The following is a 22,164-nucleotide window of genomic DNA, read 5'->3' on the forward strand; positions in this document are numbered from 1 at the left end:
CTGAGCCACCGGGGAAGTCCCGGAAGCTGTTGTGGATAGGGTTGCTGGTTGTGCTAACCAAGGCCTCGTAACCTTTTCTTTCCTCCCATTCTAATCCTACACAAAAGTCAAGATTCGGCCCAATTTCCTTGCCCTCCCTAAACTTTTCCTGACCAAGTGAGACCACAGATCATCCCTGGGGAACCACATGGAATCTGTGTCTCTAAATGTCCAAATTTTAGAGGTCAGCAGAGGTGAGATCCAATCCCAGCTCTGCCATCTACTGTCTCTGTGAGTCCTTGCCAGTTGCTTAACCCTCTGAGTGTCAATTGCCTTGTCACTCAGGGGGGGAAAAATTAAAACACCCAACTCGTTGGGTCATTGTGAGATTCGGGTAAGACTAGGCATAAAATTTATAAAGAAGTAGCTTAGAAACAGAATTGCAGGGTTATTTTTCCCCTGGAAGATAAAGCATGTGTGGAAAGTATGTGCTTCTCTGTGTGTGGGGGTGTAGGAGGGTAGTTTCTGATGACAGATTATCTGTAGCAAGAATCAGGCTGAGCTGAAAGTCCAACAGAGTAGGTGTGAATTGCTGAATTCATCCCTTCCCCCCATAATCCTCAAGCCCTGGGCAAAAACCTGAGGAGTCTGACATCACGGGCTTCTTGGTGTCAAGTCAACTCCAGGAAGCTTCATGGTCTTGTATGTTTCAATCGTCTTGCTTCTTCTTTTGATGGCCTCTTGCTGATCTTTCTTTTTTAAAAAATTAATCATCAACTCCTCCGTCTTGACTCTCTGTGCATTTGCTTAAGTCTTGAGATCAGAGATATTTTCCTGCTGCTTTGGACTCATTTACAAGAGGGAGCCTGTCTGGTTTCATCTTAGAGCGTCTATTCATCTTATTATTTAGCTCTGGCTCAGAGACCCAAAGATGGAGGGTTTTGATAATTAAGTAATTTAAATGGGACACCAAAGAAACCTCAGCGGAGTTTAGTGTAATGTGTGATACAAGGGAAATGAGCTGGGCTAGGTTTTGACTATTTAATGAGCTTTTGGAAAGTAATTACTTGAAACTTGGGTCCATTTGACTAATATTTTTTCTTCTGTCTTGTCATTTTCACAAGCGCTTTACTGAGAAATGCAAACATTATCTGAATGAACGTGCCCTTTGCTTTGGTCAAACTCCCATTTCCTCGTGGTAGCAGGAGGAGAATTTGAAGATATTGAAACTGTTCTCATTAAATGCATCAGTAATTGCGTAGAAGTCATTCTTAAATCAAAACGCACCATGTGATATTTCTGACTTGAAGTTCAGGGCCACAGTCAGGCTGAAGTGTGATTAACTGTAATGGACTTTGCTCTGGGACCGGGAGCAGCAGACACTTTTGTTGGGTCCTCCTATTAGAAAGACCTGGCTGGGAAATTACTGCTGGGATGAAAAGCCAAAAATAAAGATTTAGTTGGGAGTCTTCTTTGCGCTGTCTTCCCTCATTCATAGGAGCGATCATTTCTGAAAGTCCCACATTTCCTCTTCTGAAATTCATTCTACATTTCTCTTTCTCTTGAAGCTGATGACCAAACACCCAGGCAAACGTCTGGGTTGTGGACCTGAAGGTGAACGTGACATCAAAGAGCATGCATTTTTCCGGTATATTGACTGGGAGAAACTTGAACGCAAAGAGATTCAGCCCCCATATAAGCCGAAAGCCGTAAGTAAACCGTTCTCTAAAGGCAGTTGGGTCCACATCATAATGTTTTTTGGGTCCACGTCGTAACAGGCTCTTTTCCTCTCTCCGATGTGTGTGCCCATGGTGCCCTCCGAGGGGTGGACCTCGATGAACATGTCTATAAGTGTTCATATTTATACTCAAAGACAGCGGGTACAAAAATGGAGATTTCCACCCGCACAGCCTCAATATATGCGGGAAAGACCATGGATGTTGTGTTTTTGTTTTATTGATTCAATTATTGTAACCGTCTGAGCTGGCAGCTTTGGGGGAATGGTTTTTGGGTGAGCCGAGTTCAGATCCATTTTTGGACTGCGATAAAGAATCTAATTTTGCCCTCGGTCTTTCCTTGGTTCAACTGTGTCATTTTCTCTTCAAACTGACATTGAAAAGGTCATGTTGTTTATCTCAACAGTATTTAAATTTAATTTTGAAATATACACTCCATCTGAGTCAGTAAAGAAGACAGAACGCCCAGCCAGCTCCCACCCAAGGCGAACCAGATTGAAGCAGAGGCTGGCATGCTCATAAAGCCCTCCCAGAGCCTCTGGGTGTGGATATGGCTCTCGGGGAATTGTTGAAAGAGTGAAAGTCTCACATTTCCCAAGGTCGTGTGCATGCAGGAGCACTTCCATCCCTAAGGACTCAGCAGGGAGGAGGAGTTTTCTCCTGGATTAATCAGGACCGTGATTCTACTGGAAGGATGTTTCTTTGTTAAAGTACAGGGGAGACCTGGTGACTTTATTATGGGTTGTAACTGCTGGCTAAGGCTGAAAAGTAGTAAGGCTGAACGTAAACGTTGTTATCAAAACCAAAAGTCATGAGGATCTCAGATGTGAAAAATGATAGTGAAAGTGATGCTTGTTTTGATATTATTATTATTAATTTCATGGCCACTTACCTGGCCATATTAAGCAGTTCACACATAGCATCTAAGCAAATCCTCAAAACAAAATATTACGCAGGTGCTGTCATTCCACGTCATGGAAGAGGAAATGGAAGCTCATAAAAATTGAGTGCTCTCTCCAAGTTCATTCAGCCAGTGTGTGAGGAAATGAGGATTCTGAGAGTCTGACTCCATTAGAGGCAATACCAGGATGCCCCGGGGACAAAGGGCATGTAGTTTAAGGAAGCCTCTCAGGTGCTTCTCACACTTCCCAGCCCTGCACACCCCAAATGATTAGATTCACAGTATCCCTGCTGAGTCCTGTTTCTCTCTGGATAATTCCTGGTGCTCAGTCTTGGGGTCCTTTAGGGGCAGTGAGTTCCACATTGTGGTCCTTCTGATTGTTGCCAGTGTATATAGCGATACCAAATCAGCCTCCTCAGAATGTCCATCACTGAGTCCTGTTCTGTCAACCAGAGCTTCTTTCTCTGATACTCCAAAACCTGCAATTTCTGGGCTCAACATGCCCCTTGTCCACCTGTAAGCATGTCCCATATGACGTCACCTATTGTCCTCCAGGTTAGTAACATCCATCTTGAAATGCAGACACAGGGTTGAGCACAGTATTCCTAATCGTGTCTGACTCTCATGAATACAGTGGATCCAATAAACCATCTCTTGATTGCTTTACCTCTGGAGAACTTGAAGGAGTCGTTTCCCCTCTCTGCTCCTCTGTTGCATCATCTGTAATACAGGGATGACAACAGTTTCTCTATCAGGGGAGGGTCATGATGCATAAAGTACTCAGTACATGACCGGTACACAGCAGGCACTCTGGGAGAGTTGATGATGACTTTTGTTAGCAACATGTCACCTGTTGGTCAATGTCTCGGGTGCAGGGTCTTTGAAGGGGCAGAGCAGTGAGGGTCCTGCTGGTGCTAGTCCCTAAGATAATGTCCATGTGTGTACTTGGGGTTCGTGTGTACACCTACATGTCATAGGCAGTATCATCATTTTTATTATATGTAAGAAAAGATCAAAAAGCAATCTGAAAGACAAGAATGGGTTCTCCAGTCAGGAAACTGGGAACTTGAGGGGACACACACACCCTATTTGGGTTTTGCAGGGCTGTTCATGAGGTCTCAATATGCAGATCAGCCTCTCTCCACTTGGCTAGAGGAGAGATGTATATGCCCCCATCCCCACCAGAATTGAACCACTGACATTTGAGGTTCATTCCTTGCTTAGAGAGCAGTGGTTTTCAAAGAGTGGTCCCCAGACCATCAGTATCACCTGGAAACTTTAGGAATGAAATTCTCAGGCTCCCACCCCAGACCTCCTGAGTCAGAAACCTTGCCATGGGGCTCTCAAGGGGAATCTGATAAATGCTCCAGTCTAGGACTCACTGCTGTGGAGTTTATGGTCAAAAGCTCTTGCAGGGAAGCTAAACAGAGGCCAAAGGGACGTGGCAGGGAGAGAAATCTCTTTAAGGGGAAGACAGTGGTTTTTACACAGTCTGAGTGAGGAGAGGTGCCTTCCAGGAACAGGTCACAGACTCAGATGGCTACAGAGGCCAAGCAGGTAATGTCAGTGAGAGAGGTGGGAGTGGTTTAAAGAGGGGCAGACGGGGGAGCTCGTGGTTCTCAAGGCTCAACAGGTGGGTGTTCATCTCCAGCTGACCAATTGGAGGGTCCTGTGGATCATCAGTGATTATTATTTTCTTTTTATCTTATTCATGAAAGTAAGAGTGATCTTTCCTTGGGGACCTTCTATGAGGCAGGCATGGGGCCAGCCACGTCAGTCCTATGGGAGATGCAGGCTCTGCACTGCTGCATCCTCCTCAGGACTTTTGTATGAAATCTCACTATTTTAAAAAACATATCAGCAACAACATTTTAAAAGTTAAATGCAACTCAAGTCAAATAAAACACCCATGAACCATACGTGGCTGTCAGTTTATAATCTCTAGGGTAGAGATCTTGCAGAGTCTGGTTGATGTTTAGCTGGGTCCCATAAGTGCTGGTTACTTACAACCAGAGTCCACTTTGGCAGGTTAAATACTTTGAATAAATACCCTGGCCCACAGAGGGTGCTCAGGAAAAATGAGCTGTTCTTATCATTGATAACACAAAATGGTTACAACAGCTAGTGATGATCCATAGAATCCTTCAACTGTTCTGTATTGGATATGGTTTCCAACCAGCTGATGTCTTGAAATGTTTGTGTGGCTTAACAGTGACCTTCAAAGTACAGTGACTGGACTGGGCTATAGACTTCAAGATGTTCTACCATCACCTCTAAGGAAACAAGACACTGAATAAAGAATTTCTGATTCCTAGGGTAAATTCAAAATAAACATAATAATGTATACACTGGACTTCCCTGGTAGCTCAGCTGGAAAAGAATCTGCCAGAAATACAGGAGACCCCAGTTCAATCCCTGGGTCAGGAAGATCCCCTGGAGAAAGGATAGGCTACCCACTCCAGTGTTCTTGGGCTTCTCTTGTGGCTCAGTTGGTAAAGAATCTGCCTGCAATGTGGGAGATCCCGGTTCGATTCCTGGGTTGGGAAGATCCCCTGGAGAAAGGATGGGCTACCCATTCCAGTATTGTTGGGCTTCCTTGGTGGCTCAGACAGTAAAGAATTGACCTGCAATGCAGGAGACCTGGGTTCAATCCCTGGGTTAGGAAGATCCCCTGGAGGAGGGCATGACAACCCACTCTAGTATTCTTGCCTGGAGAATCCCCATGGACAGAGGAGCCTGGTGGGCTACAGTCCATGGGGGTCACAAAGAGTCGGACACGTCTGAGTGACTAAGCACAACACAGCACAATGTATACACATCACACACTCATTCGATTCGACTTGGGTATGTGCCTTTCACAAAGCAGTTGCCAGCCCTAGAGCCCCCAGCCCCCACCTGAGGATTTCACATTTTCCCTTTCCCCACACTTTCTGAAAGGCCCTGGTGAGTGTGTGCAGAGTTCCATGTGCTTCTCAGGATATTGAAAGGCGTGCATGTATCTGTCAGTGTTCTTGACTCATGCATGCTATTAAATAGAGTGCAGCAAGAGAAAGAAAAACCACAGGGCAATAACAGAGGATTATATTCAAACACCAGTGAAGGGTGCTATTATTGAAGGCTCATTAAAATAATTTTAAATGGATTTTTTAAAAGTCGTTCTCAGTGCATCTTTTATTGTGGCAGGAGCTGTTCACATGGTATCATGGGAAACTACTGAAATACACTGGCTTCATGTACTGTTTCAGGGTACAAGAGTAATTTTTTTAAATGTGCATCCGATTGTGTCATTCTCTTGCTTAAATCTCCCCCTCCAACCCCCTCCCTCCCGACTCCACTCCATCAATGGCTCTCTGCCCGCCCCTGGGATAATGTCTATTGTTCCTCAGCATATATGGCTTTTAGAGTCTTCCTTGAACCAGCCTCTACTGCCTCCCCAGGCTCCTAACTTCAAGAACTGGCATTGCTGAGTGTCATTCAGCTCCTCAAACTCAAAGTGCCTTCCTTCCCTTCCTGGCTCTGCCCATGCAGAGCCAGCCACCTGGGAACCCCAGAGCCGTCCCATGCTCCCTCCCTCCCTAACCCTCCTGGTACCTTCCTCCTTCCTCCTCATCAAATCAGTAAACTGTCACCCACTCAGGGAAGCTCTTGTCAATTGCCAAGTAGAGATCATCTGCTAAAGTCCTATCAACAAACTCATCACACTTTGTCGTAATTGTTCAGTGTAAGGTCTGTCTTTCTGGCGAGACCAAAAGACTGTCTTTTTCAGTGTTGGATCCCAATGCTTAGCATAATGTTGAGCACATAACGGGTGCTTAATAATTTTTACTGAATAAATGAATGATTCAATGAAAGGCTGTCAAATAAGATGTTGCAGTGCACTGTGCTGAGGAACATACTGGATTCTTTAGGGATATTTATTAGAGCACAGAGGGGGTTTTTCTCATGCCCAGCAGCGAAGCTCAAATAAATTGGTTGTTGTGTAAGTTACCCTATTTATAAAGGGCTATAATTTGGGTACTGAATTGTATCTGTCATAGCATCATTTGGTTGTGTGATGAAAGATCTGATGATGCAATGCATGAATTGTTGCACTTTGGATGGGGAGGGCTGTGACTCCCACAGCCTGTCATTGTCCAGCCAATGGCACAGGCATCATGATGTAGCCTAGCAGAGCTTGTTAAATGTTAATATGCGCACAGAGTCTCTTGGACATATGATTAAAATGTGGGTTCTGATTCAGCCAGTCTACAACAGGGCCTGAGATGCTGCATTTCTATGATGCTCCCAGATGAGATACTGCCACTGGATCACAGCAATAGCAGGGGCTAGGACATGGTTCTGTGGGGTGCCACCACCCAGTGAGTGGACTGGTAGATGCTGTTGTAATTGGTGTGCCATGTAGCATGGTGAAAGCTGTACTGAAGGGGTGTATAAGCTTTAGTACAGAATGTTCTTTGTATGTGACTTGGGGTGCCCGGCAGGGTCTTCTGGGTCAGTGTGTGGTGAGTGGGAGCTGCTGGTTTGTGGGTGAAGGGCTGAGTATGTGACTGGGTGTGTCGTGGGGCAGTGGGTTGAGAAGTGGTGTGATCTGGTTCTGTCCTCCAGTGGGGGTGTTATGGATCATGCATTCATCACCTGTTTATTGAGGTTAGGTGCTCTTCTAGGTCATAGAGACACAACAGTAAAAATAATAAAAATCTCTGCCCTTGTGAAACTTAATCTTCTCGAGAGAGTAGGGAAATAATAAACATAGAAATCAGTGGGTATGTTTGTTAGAAGTTGATCAGCGTTATGGAGGGGTGGGCACTTGGAGAGCTGGGTCACAGAGAGGTCAGTTTTATTTTCTCTATTTATTTATTTGACTACATTGTGTCTTAGTTGTGGCACTAGGGCTCAGTAGTTGCAGTGTGAGGGCTCCTCAGTTGCTCGAGATGTATAAGATCTTAGTTCCCTGACCTGGTATCAAACCCTTATCCGCTGCATTGCAAGGCGGATTCCTAACCACTCGACCACCAGGGAAGTCCCTGAGAGGTCAGTTTTAAATAGGGTCGTTGGAAAGTCTCGCTGAGAAAGTGACATTTCAGCAAAGATGGGAAGAAGGTGAGGGAGGGAGTGAGCCATGTATATATCTGGGGGTGAAAGTGATTTGGTAGTATTAACAGATGCAAAGGCCCTGAAGCAGGAGCTTGCCTGGCACATTTAGGAAGGAGCAGAGAGTCCAGGTGCCTGAGCTGAGCAGGCAAGGGAGAGAGTAAACGGAGATGAGATCAGAGAGGCCATGGGAGGAGACATTGTACAGGTCATTGTAGGATCTTTGACTTTTACTCCAACTAAGATGGGCAGAGAAATAGCTTGATCTGACCTGTTGTGGGGACAGGGGTAGGTTGCTGACCCAGGTGAGAGGTGCTTAGCTCATGGACAGGATGATGTTCTAGCCTCCAAGTTGGGTTCATCTTGGCTTCCTCAGTCCCTCTCCAGTTCCTTGCACCTGGTGGGTGCTCAGTAATTACCCCAGGGGCAGGAAGGAATGGATGAAGAAGACTCCGGACTACCTGCATAATTGCCCTCAGGTATAAAGTGATGGCTGAGTGTTGGGCCTGGTGAGAAGTAGGGTGAACTGATGAAATGGATAGTCATGGAAGCTTCTGGAGTCCAGAGTGCCAGCTTGAGGGCATAGAGCAGGGCATGGTTATCCAGTGGATTATACTTCTGGTCCATGTGAATGACGTCATGACATGGAACGCTCCATGTGCCAAGGTCTGTAACCAGAAGTTCCCACTGGGTGATCAGCTTGGAGTGTGGCTGTGCTGTAGTGGAGGGTGCATTGAGACCACTCTGTGGTGAGCATGTTTTATTGGAGAATTTGTAGTATGAGGTGCTATAGTCTCACAGATGTTAGCAAGATAGGCTAGCATGTGTGTGTTAGTTGCTCGTTCGTGTCCGACTTTTTGCAATCCCATGGCCTGTAGCCAACCAGGCTTCTCTGTCCATGGGATTCTTCTGGCAAGAAAACTGGAGTGGGTTACCATTTCCTTCTCCAGGGGATCTTCCCAACTCAGAAATCAAACCCAGGTCTCCTGCATTGTAGGTAGATCCTTTACCGTTTGAGCTACCAGAGAAGCCCAGGCTAGCATAAGGTCTTTAAATCAAAACGCCTGAGCGAGTGAAGTCCACTGGTGTCTGTGACACCTCATGCAGGGCTCACTGTGAAAACAAGGAAGAGGCCCTGACCTTGGGCTTGAGGCTGCAGCTGCCCCATGGAGGCAGCCCTTGGGTCAACTTGCCCAACAGGCAATGCAACAAATTGAAGAAGGAGAGTAAAGTGTTAATAACAGGGCAACAAGGATGTCCTGTTTCGTTACAGTCCAGAGAGCCTTCATCGCTAGGGTGTGTACAGCCATCTGCCCACTGGTAAATGTGGCTCTATTCTTGTTCTAAGATATATCTGATCATTGGTTCACTCTGGGCGGGAGTTGAGTACAGCTGGGCGGGACATAGACATTAAGAAGAACCCTTTCCCTACATCCTTTCATCCCAGCTGGCCATTGGTTACTATCTAGATGTGATCAGCCTGCTCACCCCTCCTTCCTTCCCTCCCAGCCTCGGTGTCAGGCTCTCAGACTCCAGCCCCCCACGTACAACAGGCTGATGCCAATCATTTCTGCTCTGGTTACCTCTTCTCCAGTCTCACTTTTTGTAAAGCTCTGTAGAATTTTGAGGCATCTGCATATCTGTAAAGTCTTGGAATCTTGCAAACTAAAAAGCAAACAGAAAAACCCAGCAGAGCCCCTTATCCCCCACTGTATTTTATTGAGCCTTTCATTTAATATTGTTTCCAAAATACCGCAGAGGTTACTTACTGGATCGCATACTGTTACTCGCATCTTCTGGGCGTCTAAATGCCGAACTGCTTCAGAGACTCAGTCGTGCTCACAGGACTTGGTTTCTTAGTAATTCTGTCATCTGAAAACACTGTTTATGTAGCTGAGGTCAAAAGCGTCAAGCACTGCTTTAATGAGCTGCAATTCTGTTCATGTGACATTCTCCTCCAAAGCCAATTGCCCTTTACACCGTGTGAGTAAGTGTCTCTGTGTGTGTATCTGAACGTGTGTTTGATGTGCTGACATTTCTGAATTGAAGCCACAAAGCATAACCTTTGTATGTTTGCTATTAAAACTCCAAATTCAAGGCTTAAGAAAGGGAGCTAACTTTGACTTAATATGATTTATTTAAGAATAGAACTTAGCTCCCCCAAGGTACCAAATGCTGAAGAGAATAATACCGTTTTGAATATTAGGATTTAAAATACTTTTTTATAAAAGCTGTACTATTCAAATACACTGGAAAAAACATCGAGCTCTTCCGGCAGAGCCAGGCAACTGTGTTAAGGGCCTTCCAGGCATTACCTCACTTAACTCTCACAACCCTATGAGGTAGGTGTCATTGTCACCGTATTGCAGATATGAGGGCATGAAACTTGGAAAGGTTAGGACATGTGCTCAAGGCCCAGCGGCTAGGAGGTGGAACCATGGATTCCACATGCCCAGTATCTTGCAAAGATTATTCGAAGCACTTGGAGCCCCTTTTAATAAGGTCTGTGATCACACTGATGGGAGAGAGCCATGATAACAGCATCTAATGGTGTCTGTTACATAATAGAAAAAGACTAAGTATTCTTACAGTTCAAATGAATTAAAATTTATTTTAAAATATGGCAACAAACAAGTAGCATATTCACACCTTTTACAATTTTCTGGCAGAATTTTTAAAAGATGCAAATCTGACTTGTTCCTTAAGGCGCTGATTTCGAGGCTGACAAAGACAGTAGACACTGAATAACCCCTGGATACGGGGCATGGCAGCATCTGAAATGAGGCACTCAGGACAGGCTTATTAAGAAGTAGACATTTCCCCACCCGGTTCTGTTTATTCTTTTCGTTATTCAGAGTGTGGAGTTTGCAGAGATCTTAATCAAAATATTAGGCGACCTTCCTACACCGACTAACAAATAGCCAAGAGTTGTTTAGGACATGCAACCTAGAGTCTGTGTATCTCTTTATCTCCTTTTCCATCCGTCCATGGAGAACCTACTTAAGCTGTGGATTCAGCCGGACTCCCTTTGAAAGATGGTTCAAGTTGACAGGTCCGTGGGCCAAATGAAGTTTCTAAATCATTTGCCAGGTGCATGACTTTGAGCTGTCCCCTGGCAGAGGAGGCAATGGTTTGATTGAAATGGTAGGTGGAAAGGCCACATGCTGGGAGAAAGCATGAAGCTGTTAGGATATATCTGGCCATGACCACTGAAATATAACAGCAGTCAAAAACTGAAAATACTTTAGAAGCGGAATTCAACCCCTCCATGCTGGAGACAAGGAAGCGAAGGCCAAGTTTTGCCCAAGGGACTTACATGGGGAATATGACAGAACCAGAACAAGATAACTAGCCTTCCATTGAATGCATGCAGGACCTTAATAATAACAACTATATATGACAGTAACAATAAAATGGGTCAGCCATATTCTATGAAATTATTCAATTTTAGTAGAAAGTGGAGCACACTATCTAATTTAGTCATCTCATTTCACCTTCACAACAACCCCCTGAAATAGATGCTATTATTACTCACCCTGTACTAGTAAGGAAACAGGCTCAGAGATGTTAAGTAACTTGCCCATGGTCACAAGCCAATTCAATTTGAAATCCTATCAGTCTACCTCCGAAGCCTATATTCTTGCTTCCGTGATGTTTCTTCTTTCATCTCCCAACCCGGCTACACAGATGTGGGATTTGAACTGCTCTTGGTCAAGTCCCAAGTTTAAATACATTCCTGGGGGATGGGCTCTGTTGGGTGAATGTCCATAAAGTCGAGCTCCTCAGTTCTGCTGTCAACCCTGCCCAGGCTGTAATGCTTATCACAGCTCCCCAGAAAGCTGTTGACCAAAGGTTGAGAGAACTCGAGGAGATGAGCCCATGGATCCAGGGAGCCTGGGTCAAGCAGAAGGAATATGGACAGAGAGTCAGCAGAGCCAGGATTCAAACACCAGCCTTGGGAATCTCCTGGCAGTCCAGTGGTTAGGACTCAGCGCTTTCACCGCTGTGACCTGGGTTCCATCCCTGGTTGGGGAATTAAGATCCTACAAATGATGCGGTGCAGTGAAAAAAAAAAACCCAACAAACAAAACATCAGCCTTGCAATTCATCAGCTGAGTGAAGGTGGGCAAGTAACTGGACCCCTCTGAGCGTCCTCAGTTGTAGGTGCTCTGATCTCAGCCAGGCTCTTAAGCCTTCCCCATCAGTCCCTCTCTGAGTCCCCTGGAAAGTCCCCAAACCTTCTCTTTCCTGAAGGTCCCCCAACTAAAGTTCTGGTCATCTTGGTCTCAGCAGATAGCCCCATCTCATAAGCTGAGAGGAAATGGAGGCGTGTGGGTGCCCCTGGGTGGGTGGCTTTCCTGCTCTTGCACAGTCATCTTGACCTCTTTGACCTACCTTCCTCTTTGTGTCAACAAACAGGTTCTCTTCATGAAGATGTTCCTTTCTGTTCTGAACCCCCATTCTCCTGTGTCCTTTGCATGTCTACTCTGGCCAGTCTGTGTCCACAGCTTCTCCATATATTAATCAGAACTCCTAGGGTTGCAAATAGGAACCCAGTTCAAACTGACTTAGTATTTAGTTGTGACTGAATCCAGAGTCTGGACCATGTCAAAAACAATCCATTTCTCTGTATCCCTTAAGATTGCTTTCCTCTCTGTTGACTTCTTTATTCTTCAAAGTTTTTCTTGGGCACATAGCTGCTCCAGACCTACATCCCATTGTTTTTGCAATTCCTGCTGAAAGAGAGCTTCCTTTTTCTAAAATTTCCTGCGGCTTGGAACTCAGTCTTGTTGGAAGATGTTCAGTCATATGTCCATCTCTAAAGCAATCACTGTGGCCAGGGGATGGAATGTTCTGATTGGCCAGATCCAGGGCACCTGTCAAGGGACTGGGTCTGCCCCTGTCTAAAGTGGACATCTTGCAGAGGGGAAGGAGTGGATTCTCCCAGAAAAATAAAGCTGCTCGCTGTGCCTGCAAACCAAGCAGATGCCCACTCTGGCTCTTTTCAGATTCATTCTATTCAACACAGAAACATGCAAAGTCTCTCATCTTAAAAATCTCTTCCCTCTAGACTGAGATCTCTCCATTCTACCACTGCGGTATCTTTTCATGCAAACTGGATGGAGTTCTTGCTCCCTCCATTTTTTTACCTTCCATTCTTTCCATGGTTCAGTGCAATCTGGCTTCTGCCCCTACCATTCTATTGAAATCCCTCTCATTGAGTCAGCAGTGACCTCAAAATTGCCTCCTCTCGTAGACTTGTCTTTTCTTTCTTGACCTCGTCAAACTGGGTACTTTGATCTTCCTTCCTTAAGAAAAAAATCTGAAAAGAGTTTAAAACTTCCAGCAGCATCAAAAGCTATGCAGGGAAATTAAGTACCTCCCTGTAGACCCCTAACTAGGCTCCTTCGCTCTTCTTCCCAGAGCCACCCACTGTGATCGGCGTCCTGGGTGAGCTTCTGGAGAGGTCCTCCACCTCACACATGAGGGTGTCAGTGCTCATCTTCAATTCCCACCCCTCACTTTGTTCCCTTCCATCTTGGAGGTTTTGGTTTTTTTTTCATGGCACTGAGCTGGCTGACTTTCCTCCTTCTTCCACAACCATTCCTGCTTGAAAAATTGACTCCATGGAGAAGTTCTTTCTTTTTTTAAGTTTTTTTTTTTTTTAAATCACCAAAAGCATTTTGTATTGGAGGTATAGCTGATAAACAATGTTGTGGTAGTTTCTGGCAGACAACAAAGGGACTCAGCCATGCACATGCACGCCTCCGTTCTCCCCCAAACTGCCCTCCAGGCTGCCACATCACAATAAGCAGAGTCCCATGAAGACTTCTGATGACATTAGAACTTGGAGGACCAAGACATGCCCATGACCCAGAGAGGGAAAGATCCAAAGTGTATTTCTTGTTTATTTACAAGTACAGTTTCTTAAAAACAATCACAAAATGCCCTCCAATTAGGGTATGAAAAACAACAACTCAGAGGTGGCTTGTGAATCTGCTTGAAATGTCTTTCCAAGGGAGTGAGGCTGGGATGGGAGACAGGAGGTATCCCTTTTGTGCCTGGGTCCACATTTTCTTCACTGTCTCTCACCAGGAGCCCAGGGCCCGACCTCACCTGGCTTCCTGCATACTCTACCAACCTTGGTGGGACAGATTTTTGTGTATTAAGTGCCTGTAACTGTTAACAGTATATTCTGGTGATCTCAGAGAGACAGCAGTGAGGGGTCTTGAAGAGAGATCTTAGTTCCCTGCCCAGGAATTGAACCTGGGTGGCTTGGATGGAAACCAGGAATCCTAGCTGTTAGTCCACCAGGGGCTAGAGGCTTGGAGCAAAATTCCTCTGGCCCTTGTCCCCACTGAAAAATGAATTTCTCAAACAGGCAAAAACTGTAAAAACAGGTACAAAGTTTATTATCAGAGACACAGCATAGCATGTGGGGGAGCACACACGGTGAAACAGTTTGTTTATTAAGACAGAAGAAGCAAGGCAGAAAGACACACCCGGGAGGGTGTGGGCGTTTTCCCCAATGGAGAGGAGCCCTAGTAAAGAGGCAGTTAAATCATTTCTATAGGGCAGTTCTTCCGGGTCTTTGCTTACCTTTGGCTGGCTATCTTATTTCTTTTCCACACTTGACTTGGCCTAGGGCCCTCCCCAATATGCTTGCACAGGTTTTGGCCAAGACGGATTCCAGTGCAGAGGCCTGTGGGAGGTTTGACAGCACCTATTATGGGATGGCACCCCCTCCTTTTGGTTGTTTTATCTCTTTGCTCCAGCAGAGCTCAGCTCCTGCCACTTTGTCCTCTGAGTGTCTAGGGAAAACAGATCTCCAAGTTTCTCTGCTGGACAAACTCTAACTGTCCAGCCCAGGGGCCCATCTACCTCCCACTTCACTAGGGTAGGTTGGGGTATGGCAGGGCCTGTAGGACCCCTCTGTTGCCAGGGTACAGCCACCCCCATCAGACTAGCTCACTGGATGGGACTGGCTGAGTCACAACTCAACTGCAGCTACCAGCTACCATGTCAGATTTTTTTAATGTGCATTTTGTCAAATCATTCTCACCGCACCCTGCAAGATAGATCCATTTGACAAAACAGGAAACCTGGCCAAGGGAATTTAGATAACTTGCTTACAGATTATCTGCAGATTGATGGTGCTAAGATTATTACCCAGGTCAACTTAACTTTTTCTTTTTCAGCTTACTTTTAAGTCCATGTCACATGATCAGATGCAATTTGCAAGGCAGTGAGATGTCGCTGACACCCTGTGGTCTCTGGAATCAAGCAGACCAGACTTTGAATCGTGGTTCTCCTCATTTACCTTGTATGACCCTGACCAAGTTGTTAACTTTTCAAATTTTCTGTTAAGTGGAGATAATCTTTCCTGCCTATCTTATGGATGTGTGAGAATCAAGGCTATAAAAACATAGGCAAATAAAAGGGGCAATTACTGTTTGAGGGCTAGTTTATTTGAAGCCAGCAGCAGCTTAGGTTTAGGATGAATTTTAAAGGATGGATAAGAATAATATGTTACTTTGTTGACATAGGAAAGCATTTAGAGTATATTTCATCTAGTTTTAAAAAGCAGCTTAAAGTGATGATACATTTTTTAGAGAGTAAAAAGCATTCATCGATCAATTCACCCAGCTATCCAGGACATAGACCAAAATGTTAACATAATGAAGGTATTGGGGTGGTAGAATTATAAAGGACTTTGTTGTTTCTTTCTCTTGGCACTTGTGAACAAGTTGTTTGTTTCTGCATAAATGGATCAGTTGACAGATCTGAGCGCAAATCTTAGTCAGTTACTTAAGCTCTAAATCTGTTCCTTGTTGTAGAGCAGACTTCATAAACCTGTTGGATTAAATGAGATCATGCTTGTAAATCACTTATACAGTATCTGGCTAAAAATAAGCACTTCATATATACTACCATTTATCCGTTGAACAGCACTCAGTGCCAGCTCTGTATCGGGATCTGAAAATTCAGGTGTGGGCCAATCAGATGTGGCTTCAGCTCTTGTGTGTGTGTGCATGCTAAGTAGCCTCCATCATGTCCAGCTCTTTGCAACCCTATGGACTGTCGCCCACCAGGCTCCCCTGTCCATGGGATTCTCCAGGCAAGAATTTTGGAGTGGGTTGCCATGTCATCATCTATATTCCATCGAGACTGTAAACTCATACAGTAGCTCATACAATCTAGATGGGACTATAGACAATGACAGATACACAAAGAAATAAACATGTAGATCTGGATATTCACACATTTTATTTCCTATGGAAGAAATGAACAGGTTGTTCTGAGAGAGAATAACAGGAAGAGGAGAAAAGAGGGAGCTCCTTGACTTGGAGGTGATCTGGAATCGCTTTTCTGATGAGGTAGCATTTAAATTGAGACTGAGGAAAACAAACATTGCATGTTTTTTAAATGAAAATTTGTTAAAAAAAAATGAAACTTGCTATCCAGCACAAAATCTCTCTTGCCGATTTCTTCTTAAATAGACACAGAGATCAAATATTCCCGATAGTAAGGGACCTTCATTATCAGAAAAGGAGGCTTTAATCTTTCCTTCTTTGCCAAAGGCCAGACACTTTGGAATATTGTCTGACTTTTCTCGGGAGAAAAACCTTGGTCTACAGACAACTTTTAAAAACGATCAAATGTGTGTGTGGCTCTGACCGTGGCTGGCTGCTGCTCACTGGGTGGGACCCTCCTGCATTCTCCGCTGCGGAGAACCACACAGCCTAAAAAGGATCACGAATTTCATTGAATTTGCACATTTAAAAAAAAGAGAGACTCCTTTGTCTTTTACTCAGACTGTATGCTTGGGTGTCTTTTCATCAAGACCTAGGTTCGGTTCCTGAAGATGCCCTGATGTCTTGATGGAGGCTGGGCAGGAAGCTCCCCTGTGCCACTGGCCTCACTTCGTCAAGCCCGGTTAAGCAGCGAGAAGTATGGGGCAGACCCTCATCCTCTTCTCCAGCGTCATCTGTGGCTGATCTCTTTTCATTTCTGTTTCTTCCCTGGGCTCTTTCCTTCTAAGAAGCAATATCTTTCTTTTTGATCCCACTCAGCTTAGATGTCACCTCCTCCAGAAAGTCTCCCTGGACTTCTTCTTTCTCCCTGAGCTAGTCTTCTCAGGTTCCTCACCTCTGGACTCCGTGGCAGCACGTGTCACATGGCTCCATGCTGTCCATGTATGCATCTGTCTCCTCTGCTGGACTGTAAGCTCCATGGTGACAAGGACAGGGACATCTTATACACCATCTTATTTCTGGTACCCAGCAAATCAGTAGATGGAAGATGCCCATTTAGATAAGCAAATATTAGCCTTCATCATCATTCCCTTAGCACCAGAGTACACACTAGGACAGCTATTAGGGAAATCTTAGGGTTTTTAACTAACATGAAGCTCATTAAACAGCACCAGGCAGATTTTAACAATTTGGTTAAATATTTCCATTCCCTTTATTCCTATTTCCCCACTTTTCTCCACTTCAATAGCTCCCTCATTTAAAATGGGCTTTGTAGGGACTTCCCTGGCAGTCCAGTGGTTAAGACTTCGCCTTCCAACAGAGGGGGTGTGGTTTGATCCCTGGTCTGGGAGTTAAGATCCCACATGCCTCATGGCCAAAAAATCAAAATATGAAGCAGAAGCAGTATTGTAACAAATTCAATAAAGACTTTAAAAAAAATGGTCCACATTTAAAAAAAATCTTTAAAAAGATACTTATTAATAATACTACTTGACTGATATTTAAATTTTCAAAAACACAAAAGCATAAAAGGTAGAAAAATCAAACAGTCTGTAACTCTCCCAATCTCTCCAAGCACATATATAATACACATGCAGATAGTATGTCCACATTTATGTCTATAATTTATAAAATGGGAACATTGTACAGTTATTAATTATATATAACTGTTATTTGAGATTCTTCTACATCTTATTTTAATTTTTAAAAGTGTTTTGCATGGTAATACATAAAAATAGTTATATCATTATTTATTCAACTCTTTTCCCTATTGGTCAAGAGTTGATTTCAAAAAAAATTTTTTTCCCCCTCTAACAACTCTTTGATGAACACTCTGTCTCTTGAACCTCGGAACGTGGGACCTTAGTTCCCTGACCAAGGATGACCGTGTGGAGTCTTAACCCCTTCACCACCAGGGAGTCCCTTCTTGTATTTCGATGGGCTAAACCCAGGTGTGTAGAGGAGGCCTCCAGGAAAAGCTCCTGGAGGAAGTGACTGGAGACAGAGGATGTGTAGGCAATGACGGGGAACAGGGTGGGAGGCAAGGCTTCCTGGTGGAGGAGACAGCTTGTGCTCAGGCTTGGAGGTGAGCATGCATGAGCGTTCCAGGAACTGGGAGGATTTCAACACAGCTGGAGGGTGTGTTGGGGATGGGAGCTGGGCTAGGGGAACGTGGGCAGTGAAGGGGCTGTTGGCCAGGTGACCAGCGCCGACTCCTAAACAACCTGTAAGCCATGCTGAGGAGTGTGGCTTTGGGCCATGGGGAGCCACCACAGACAAGGGCAGGAAAGTGACATATCCAGGTTGGCACTTTGAAAGATCTCTGTGGTTGCTGTGACTGAGCCAACTCCACATTTGACAGCTAGACTTGGAGCTGTTATTAACACAACGAAACAGAAATTAGAAGGAAGGGAAGAAAAAGAGGGGGGAAAGAGCTCACATGTAACAGTTCACAGATAAGATTTTCAAGTGGTCTTGGCTCTTAAATTTGGGGGCTCAAGTGAACACATCATGATCCTCACTCCCCTTTCCAACTGTGGAAGAGGTTCCATGTGACTTTAAATAACCTAGTTGGCTTTGGCCCCCTTTCTGTTCCAGGAGCCCCAGTGATGACAAGGGGGTTGGGTGTTCTTCTGAGTGAGGCTGAAGCGTTCCCAGCCAGAGAAGCAGGTGTGGTCCACGCTGCGTTTGTAATTAGATCCCAGCCGCGGAGCTGCCCATTCTCCAAGGACACAGCAGGCGCAGAGCTGATCGGGCTGTGCCTCCCAAGGGCTGACGTCTCCATTTAGGGAGCGCTCCTGAAGCTAATGGGCAGTGACAGCTCCATTTTAAAAACACGGAAACACTTAGGGAGGCTGTGATGTGCCAGGCTCGTAAGCTGCTTATTAGCAGGGAAATCACGCTCCCTCTGTATTGTGCCCCCTTGGTTAACCCCTGTTCCTGCATCTCCTTTCTGCGATCTCACTTAAAGATTTCATTGTTCTCTAGGCAGTGGGGGGAGTGATGGGAGAGGAGGCCGCAGAGCTGCCAGAAGCTGTTTCTCTGTCTCCCATCACAGCCTCTGGGGAGGCCCCAGCAAAGCAATAGCCTTCTGGTGTGGATGGGAAAGGGATGGGTTTGGTTTTTTGTTTTTTAAAGAAAAATGGTCCCTGAAGACTCTCTGTGTCTCAGCTTCCTGTGCTGGCTGGTTGGGGTCCCAACACCCAGAAGCACCCACAGGGCTGCCTTGTAATATGCCATCCCACTCCTCCAGGCCCTGCCGCTGACATCTCTTTGTGTTTTCCAGCTCCATCCCTTCTTTTTCCACAACAGCTCCCTCTTTTTCCACAACCCTGTCCACCATCTCTCTCCTCTGGATGATCGCAACCATCTTCTACCCTCCCCGCTGCCTCCACCATCAGTCTAGTGGCTGCTTCTTTTCCAGTCCCAGCAAGGGGACTCCTGTCTGACCTTTGACATCTCCACTGGACTCTCCAACTTACCACAAATGAAACCAAGGCTCCATTTCTTTAACCAAACATGCTTTACCCCAGTGTCACCCACTCACCAAGTGGCTCAGACCACAAGTCTTCTCATACCCCACAACCAGTCCATCAGCAAATCTTATCAACTCGCAATTCAAAGTAGACCCCTCCCCAGTCAAATGCATCTTCCCATCTTCCCCACTGTCGCCTCCCTCCAGGCCACCATCCTCTCTTGCCTGGATTATTGCAGCATCCTCCTGATTGGTCTGCTTCTACCTTTCCCCCTTGTTCACCCATCAGTCGGTTTTGGACACAGTCCCAGTGACGTTGCTGTCAGAGCCTGCCTCCTCAGTGCTCAGAATTCTCCAGCCGCTTCTCATCAAGCTGATCTGAAAAGCCTCTGTCTTCACAGGGCTGGCGTGGCCAGCAATCTGGCTCCTGGTCCTCTCTTGAGCTCTCAGACCCCTGCTTGCCCCTTGGTCACTGCTCTGGCCACACTGGCTTCGTGGCTGTTCAGTGACCATGCCCAACAAGCTCCTGTCCTGGGTCCTTCGCCCTTGCAGTTCCTTCTACCCAGAATGTTCTTCCTGCCAGTGTGTGCACAGCTCCTCCTGGCTGAAGGCTTGCCAGAATGTCACCTCCAAGCTGACTCATTTATCAAAAATGGCCTCATCTTCACTCTTTCCCCCTGACTCTGTTTTTCTTAATGTCACTTATTTCCATCTGGCATTATTATTGTTTTTGTTGTTTTGGGGGAGTTTTGGCCACGCAGCCTGGCTTGTAGGATCTCAGTTCCCTTGAGCAGGGAGGGAGTCGGGGTGCCGGCAGGGAAAGAACCAAGTCCTAACCACCCGACTGCCAGGGAATTCCTCATCTGGCATTAAAATATACATTTACAGTTATATTTTTATGTATTTATTGATTGCCTTTCTTCTCCAGTAAAATGTAAGCTCTGTGAGGCATGGATTTTCTATGATTTACTATTAACACAGGGCCTGGCACATAGTAGGTACTCAAGAGTGTTTCATGAATGAGAAAATGAATACACAGTGAAAGGATCTGGACGGTATTCCTGACCACACTGTGTTGACCTTGACGGCAGAAGTTTTGCCCCACTGGCCAGCAGAAAAAACCTGAGTCTTTGTCATGTGGTTGGGAGTCCCTTATCGGTACTGAGGCCAAGCTGTCAAAACAGCTGAAACAATTTAGTTTGGAATAACTAATGTACTTCTCCAAGTCTGACACGAGTCTTTAAAAATGCAAGGCTGTTTCCTCAATGTTTAAAACTTCAACATCATGGAAACACACCATCATAGGAAGTGGATACTGTCTGGGAGGAATTGTAGTGGAAAACGAGAACCAGCGATGCTCACAGCTCTGCTGTGTTGATCACTTACTCAGTGCCAGGCATGGTGTCAGTCACAGACGGGATCTCATTTTATCCTCATCAGAACCTCATTTGAGAAAAATTAGAGTTGTCTCTAGTGTACAAAAGAGGAAACTGAGGCTGGAAGGGAGTTGGCCAGGGCTGCACACGTAGCAGGCAGTGACGCCAGGATTTTAACCCACGTCACCGTTACTCCACTCTGGCGGTCAGTCGCCAGCCCACCAACCATTTTGCAACATGGCACTGGGAGCCTGGACTCTGACAGACAAACCTGGCTGACACAGTGGCTCTGCTATTTGTTAGCAGTGGGACCCTGAACAAATTACATCACCTCCTTGGCCTCAGTCTCCTCATCCATACAATAGGGATGGCTGTAATACCCACTTCACAGGGTCTTTGGGAGAATGAAATAAAAGTAATACAAAGAAAGAGCATTCTAGCATGCCTGGAACATACAAAATGCATAATAAACATTAACTGTTATAATTATTAGTGTCTTCCCAAGTGGCTCAGTGGTAAAGAATCCGCCTGCCAATGCAGGAGCCGCAGGAGACTCAGGTTCAATTCCTGGGTAGGGAAGATCCCCTGGAGAAGGAAATGGCAGCCCACTCCATTATTCTTGCCGGGATAATCCCATGGACAGAGGAGCCTGGTGGGCTACAATCCATGGGGTTGCAAAGAGTCAGACAGGACCGAGCGACTGAGCATACACGCACATCGCAATTGTCATTACTCCCACTGTGTTCTTAGGTTGTTTGCTTCCTGTAGATACTGAAACACTTAGAGATTTCATGCAAATGGGTTTGCTGGTGAAGAAGGAAGAAAATCAGGCCTAGTGACTCAACTCTTCTCATTAGATGGGGACTGATGTGTGCATGTGTATGTGCTCACACGTGAGTGAAGAAATGTACACACGCACACACACATGCGTTACCACTCTGTCTCAGACCAGGACCTTTTCATAGAGAAGGACAGCAGGAGGCATGAGAAATGGTGATGGTTTCTTCTCGAGAGCTTGGGGAGATCCCAAGCACTGGGTTGGCTTTCATCCCACACCCTTCATTCCCATCTGGAGGCAGAATGGCTGCATTTATTTCCTGGTACCTTGTAATTAAGGGTCAATGACTTCTCCCTCCAACCAGGGCCTCATAGTGGCCCCGCCATTGCAGCCACCAAACCCAGGTCTGGATGTTTCTCTCCATTAACTGGAGCATGTAAACTCTTATATCTGTGGAGTTGGAGAATGTCTCCAGAGATGACTGAGAGCCAAAGGACAGCGCTTTAAGGGACGTGCTGCTTAATGTTGGGAATCTCCAAGGTGACGTATAAACAAGTCACTACTTCAAATCTT

The 22,164-nt window shown here is 45.6% G+C and overlaps 1 protein-coding gene and 1 long non-coding RNA gene across 4 annotated transcripts in view; one reads left to right on the forward strand and one right to left on the reverse strand.

Annotated features, from left to right (window-relative positions):
* The window catches only part of PRKCB (protein kinase C beta), a 374,732-nt gene that overhangs the window by 345,448 nt on the left and 7,120 nt on the right, over positions 1-22,164 (forward strand). For all 3 annotated transcript variants that reach the window (XM_019987893.2, XM_019987894.2, XM_019987895.2), the window contains one exon: positions 1,548-1,688. In XM_019987893.2, the coding sequence (XP_019843452.1) occupies positions 1,548-1,688 (141 nt within the window). The remainder of the gene's footprint in view (positions 1-1,547; positions 1,689-22,164) is intronic.
* LOC109578561 (uncharacterized) lies at positions 2,719-9,640 on the reverse strand. The gene is made up of 2 exons (XR_002183697.2): positions 9,477-9,640; positions 2,719-3,336 (listed from the first exon to the last, which is right to left on the reverse strand). It is a non-coding gene; the product is annotated as an uncharacterized lncRNA (long non-coding RNA).

The sequence above is a fragment of the Bos indicus genome, chromosome 25 (assembly GCF_029378745.1).
Source record: "Bos indicus isolate NIAB-ARS_2022 breed Sahiwal x Tharparkar chromosome 25, NIAB-ARS_B.indTharparkar_mat_pri_1.0, whole genome shotgun sequence".
Classification (NCBI taxonomy): domain Eukaryota; kingdom Metazoa; phylum Chordata; class Mammalia; order Artiodactyla; family Bovidae; genus Bos; species Bos indicus.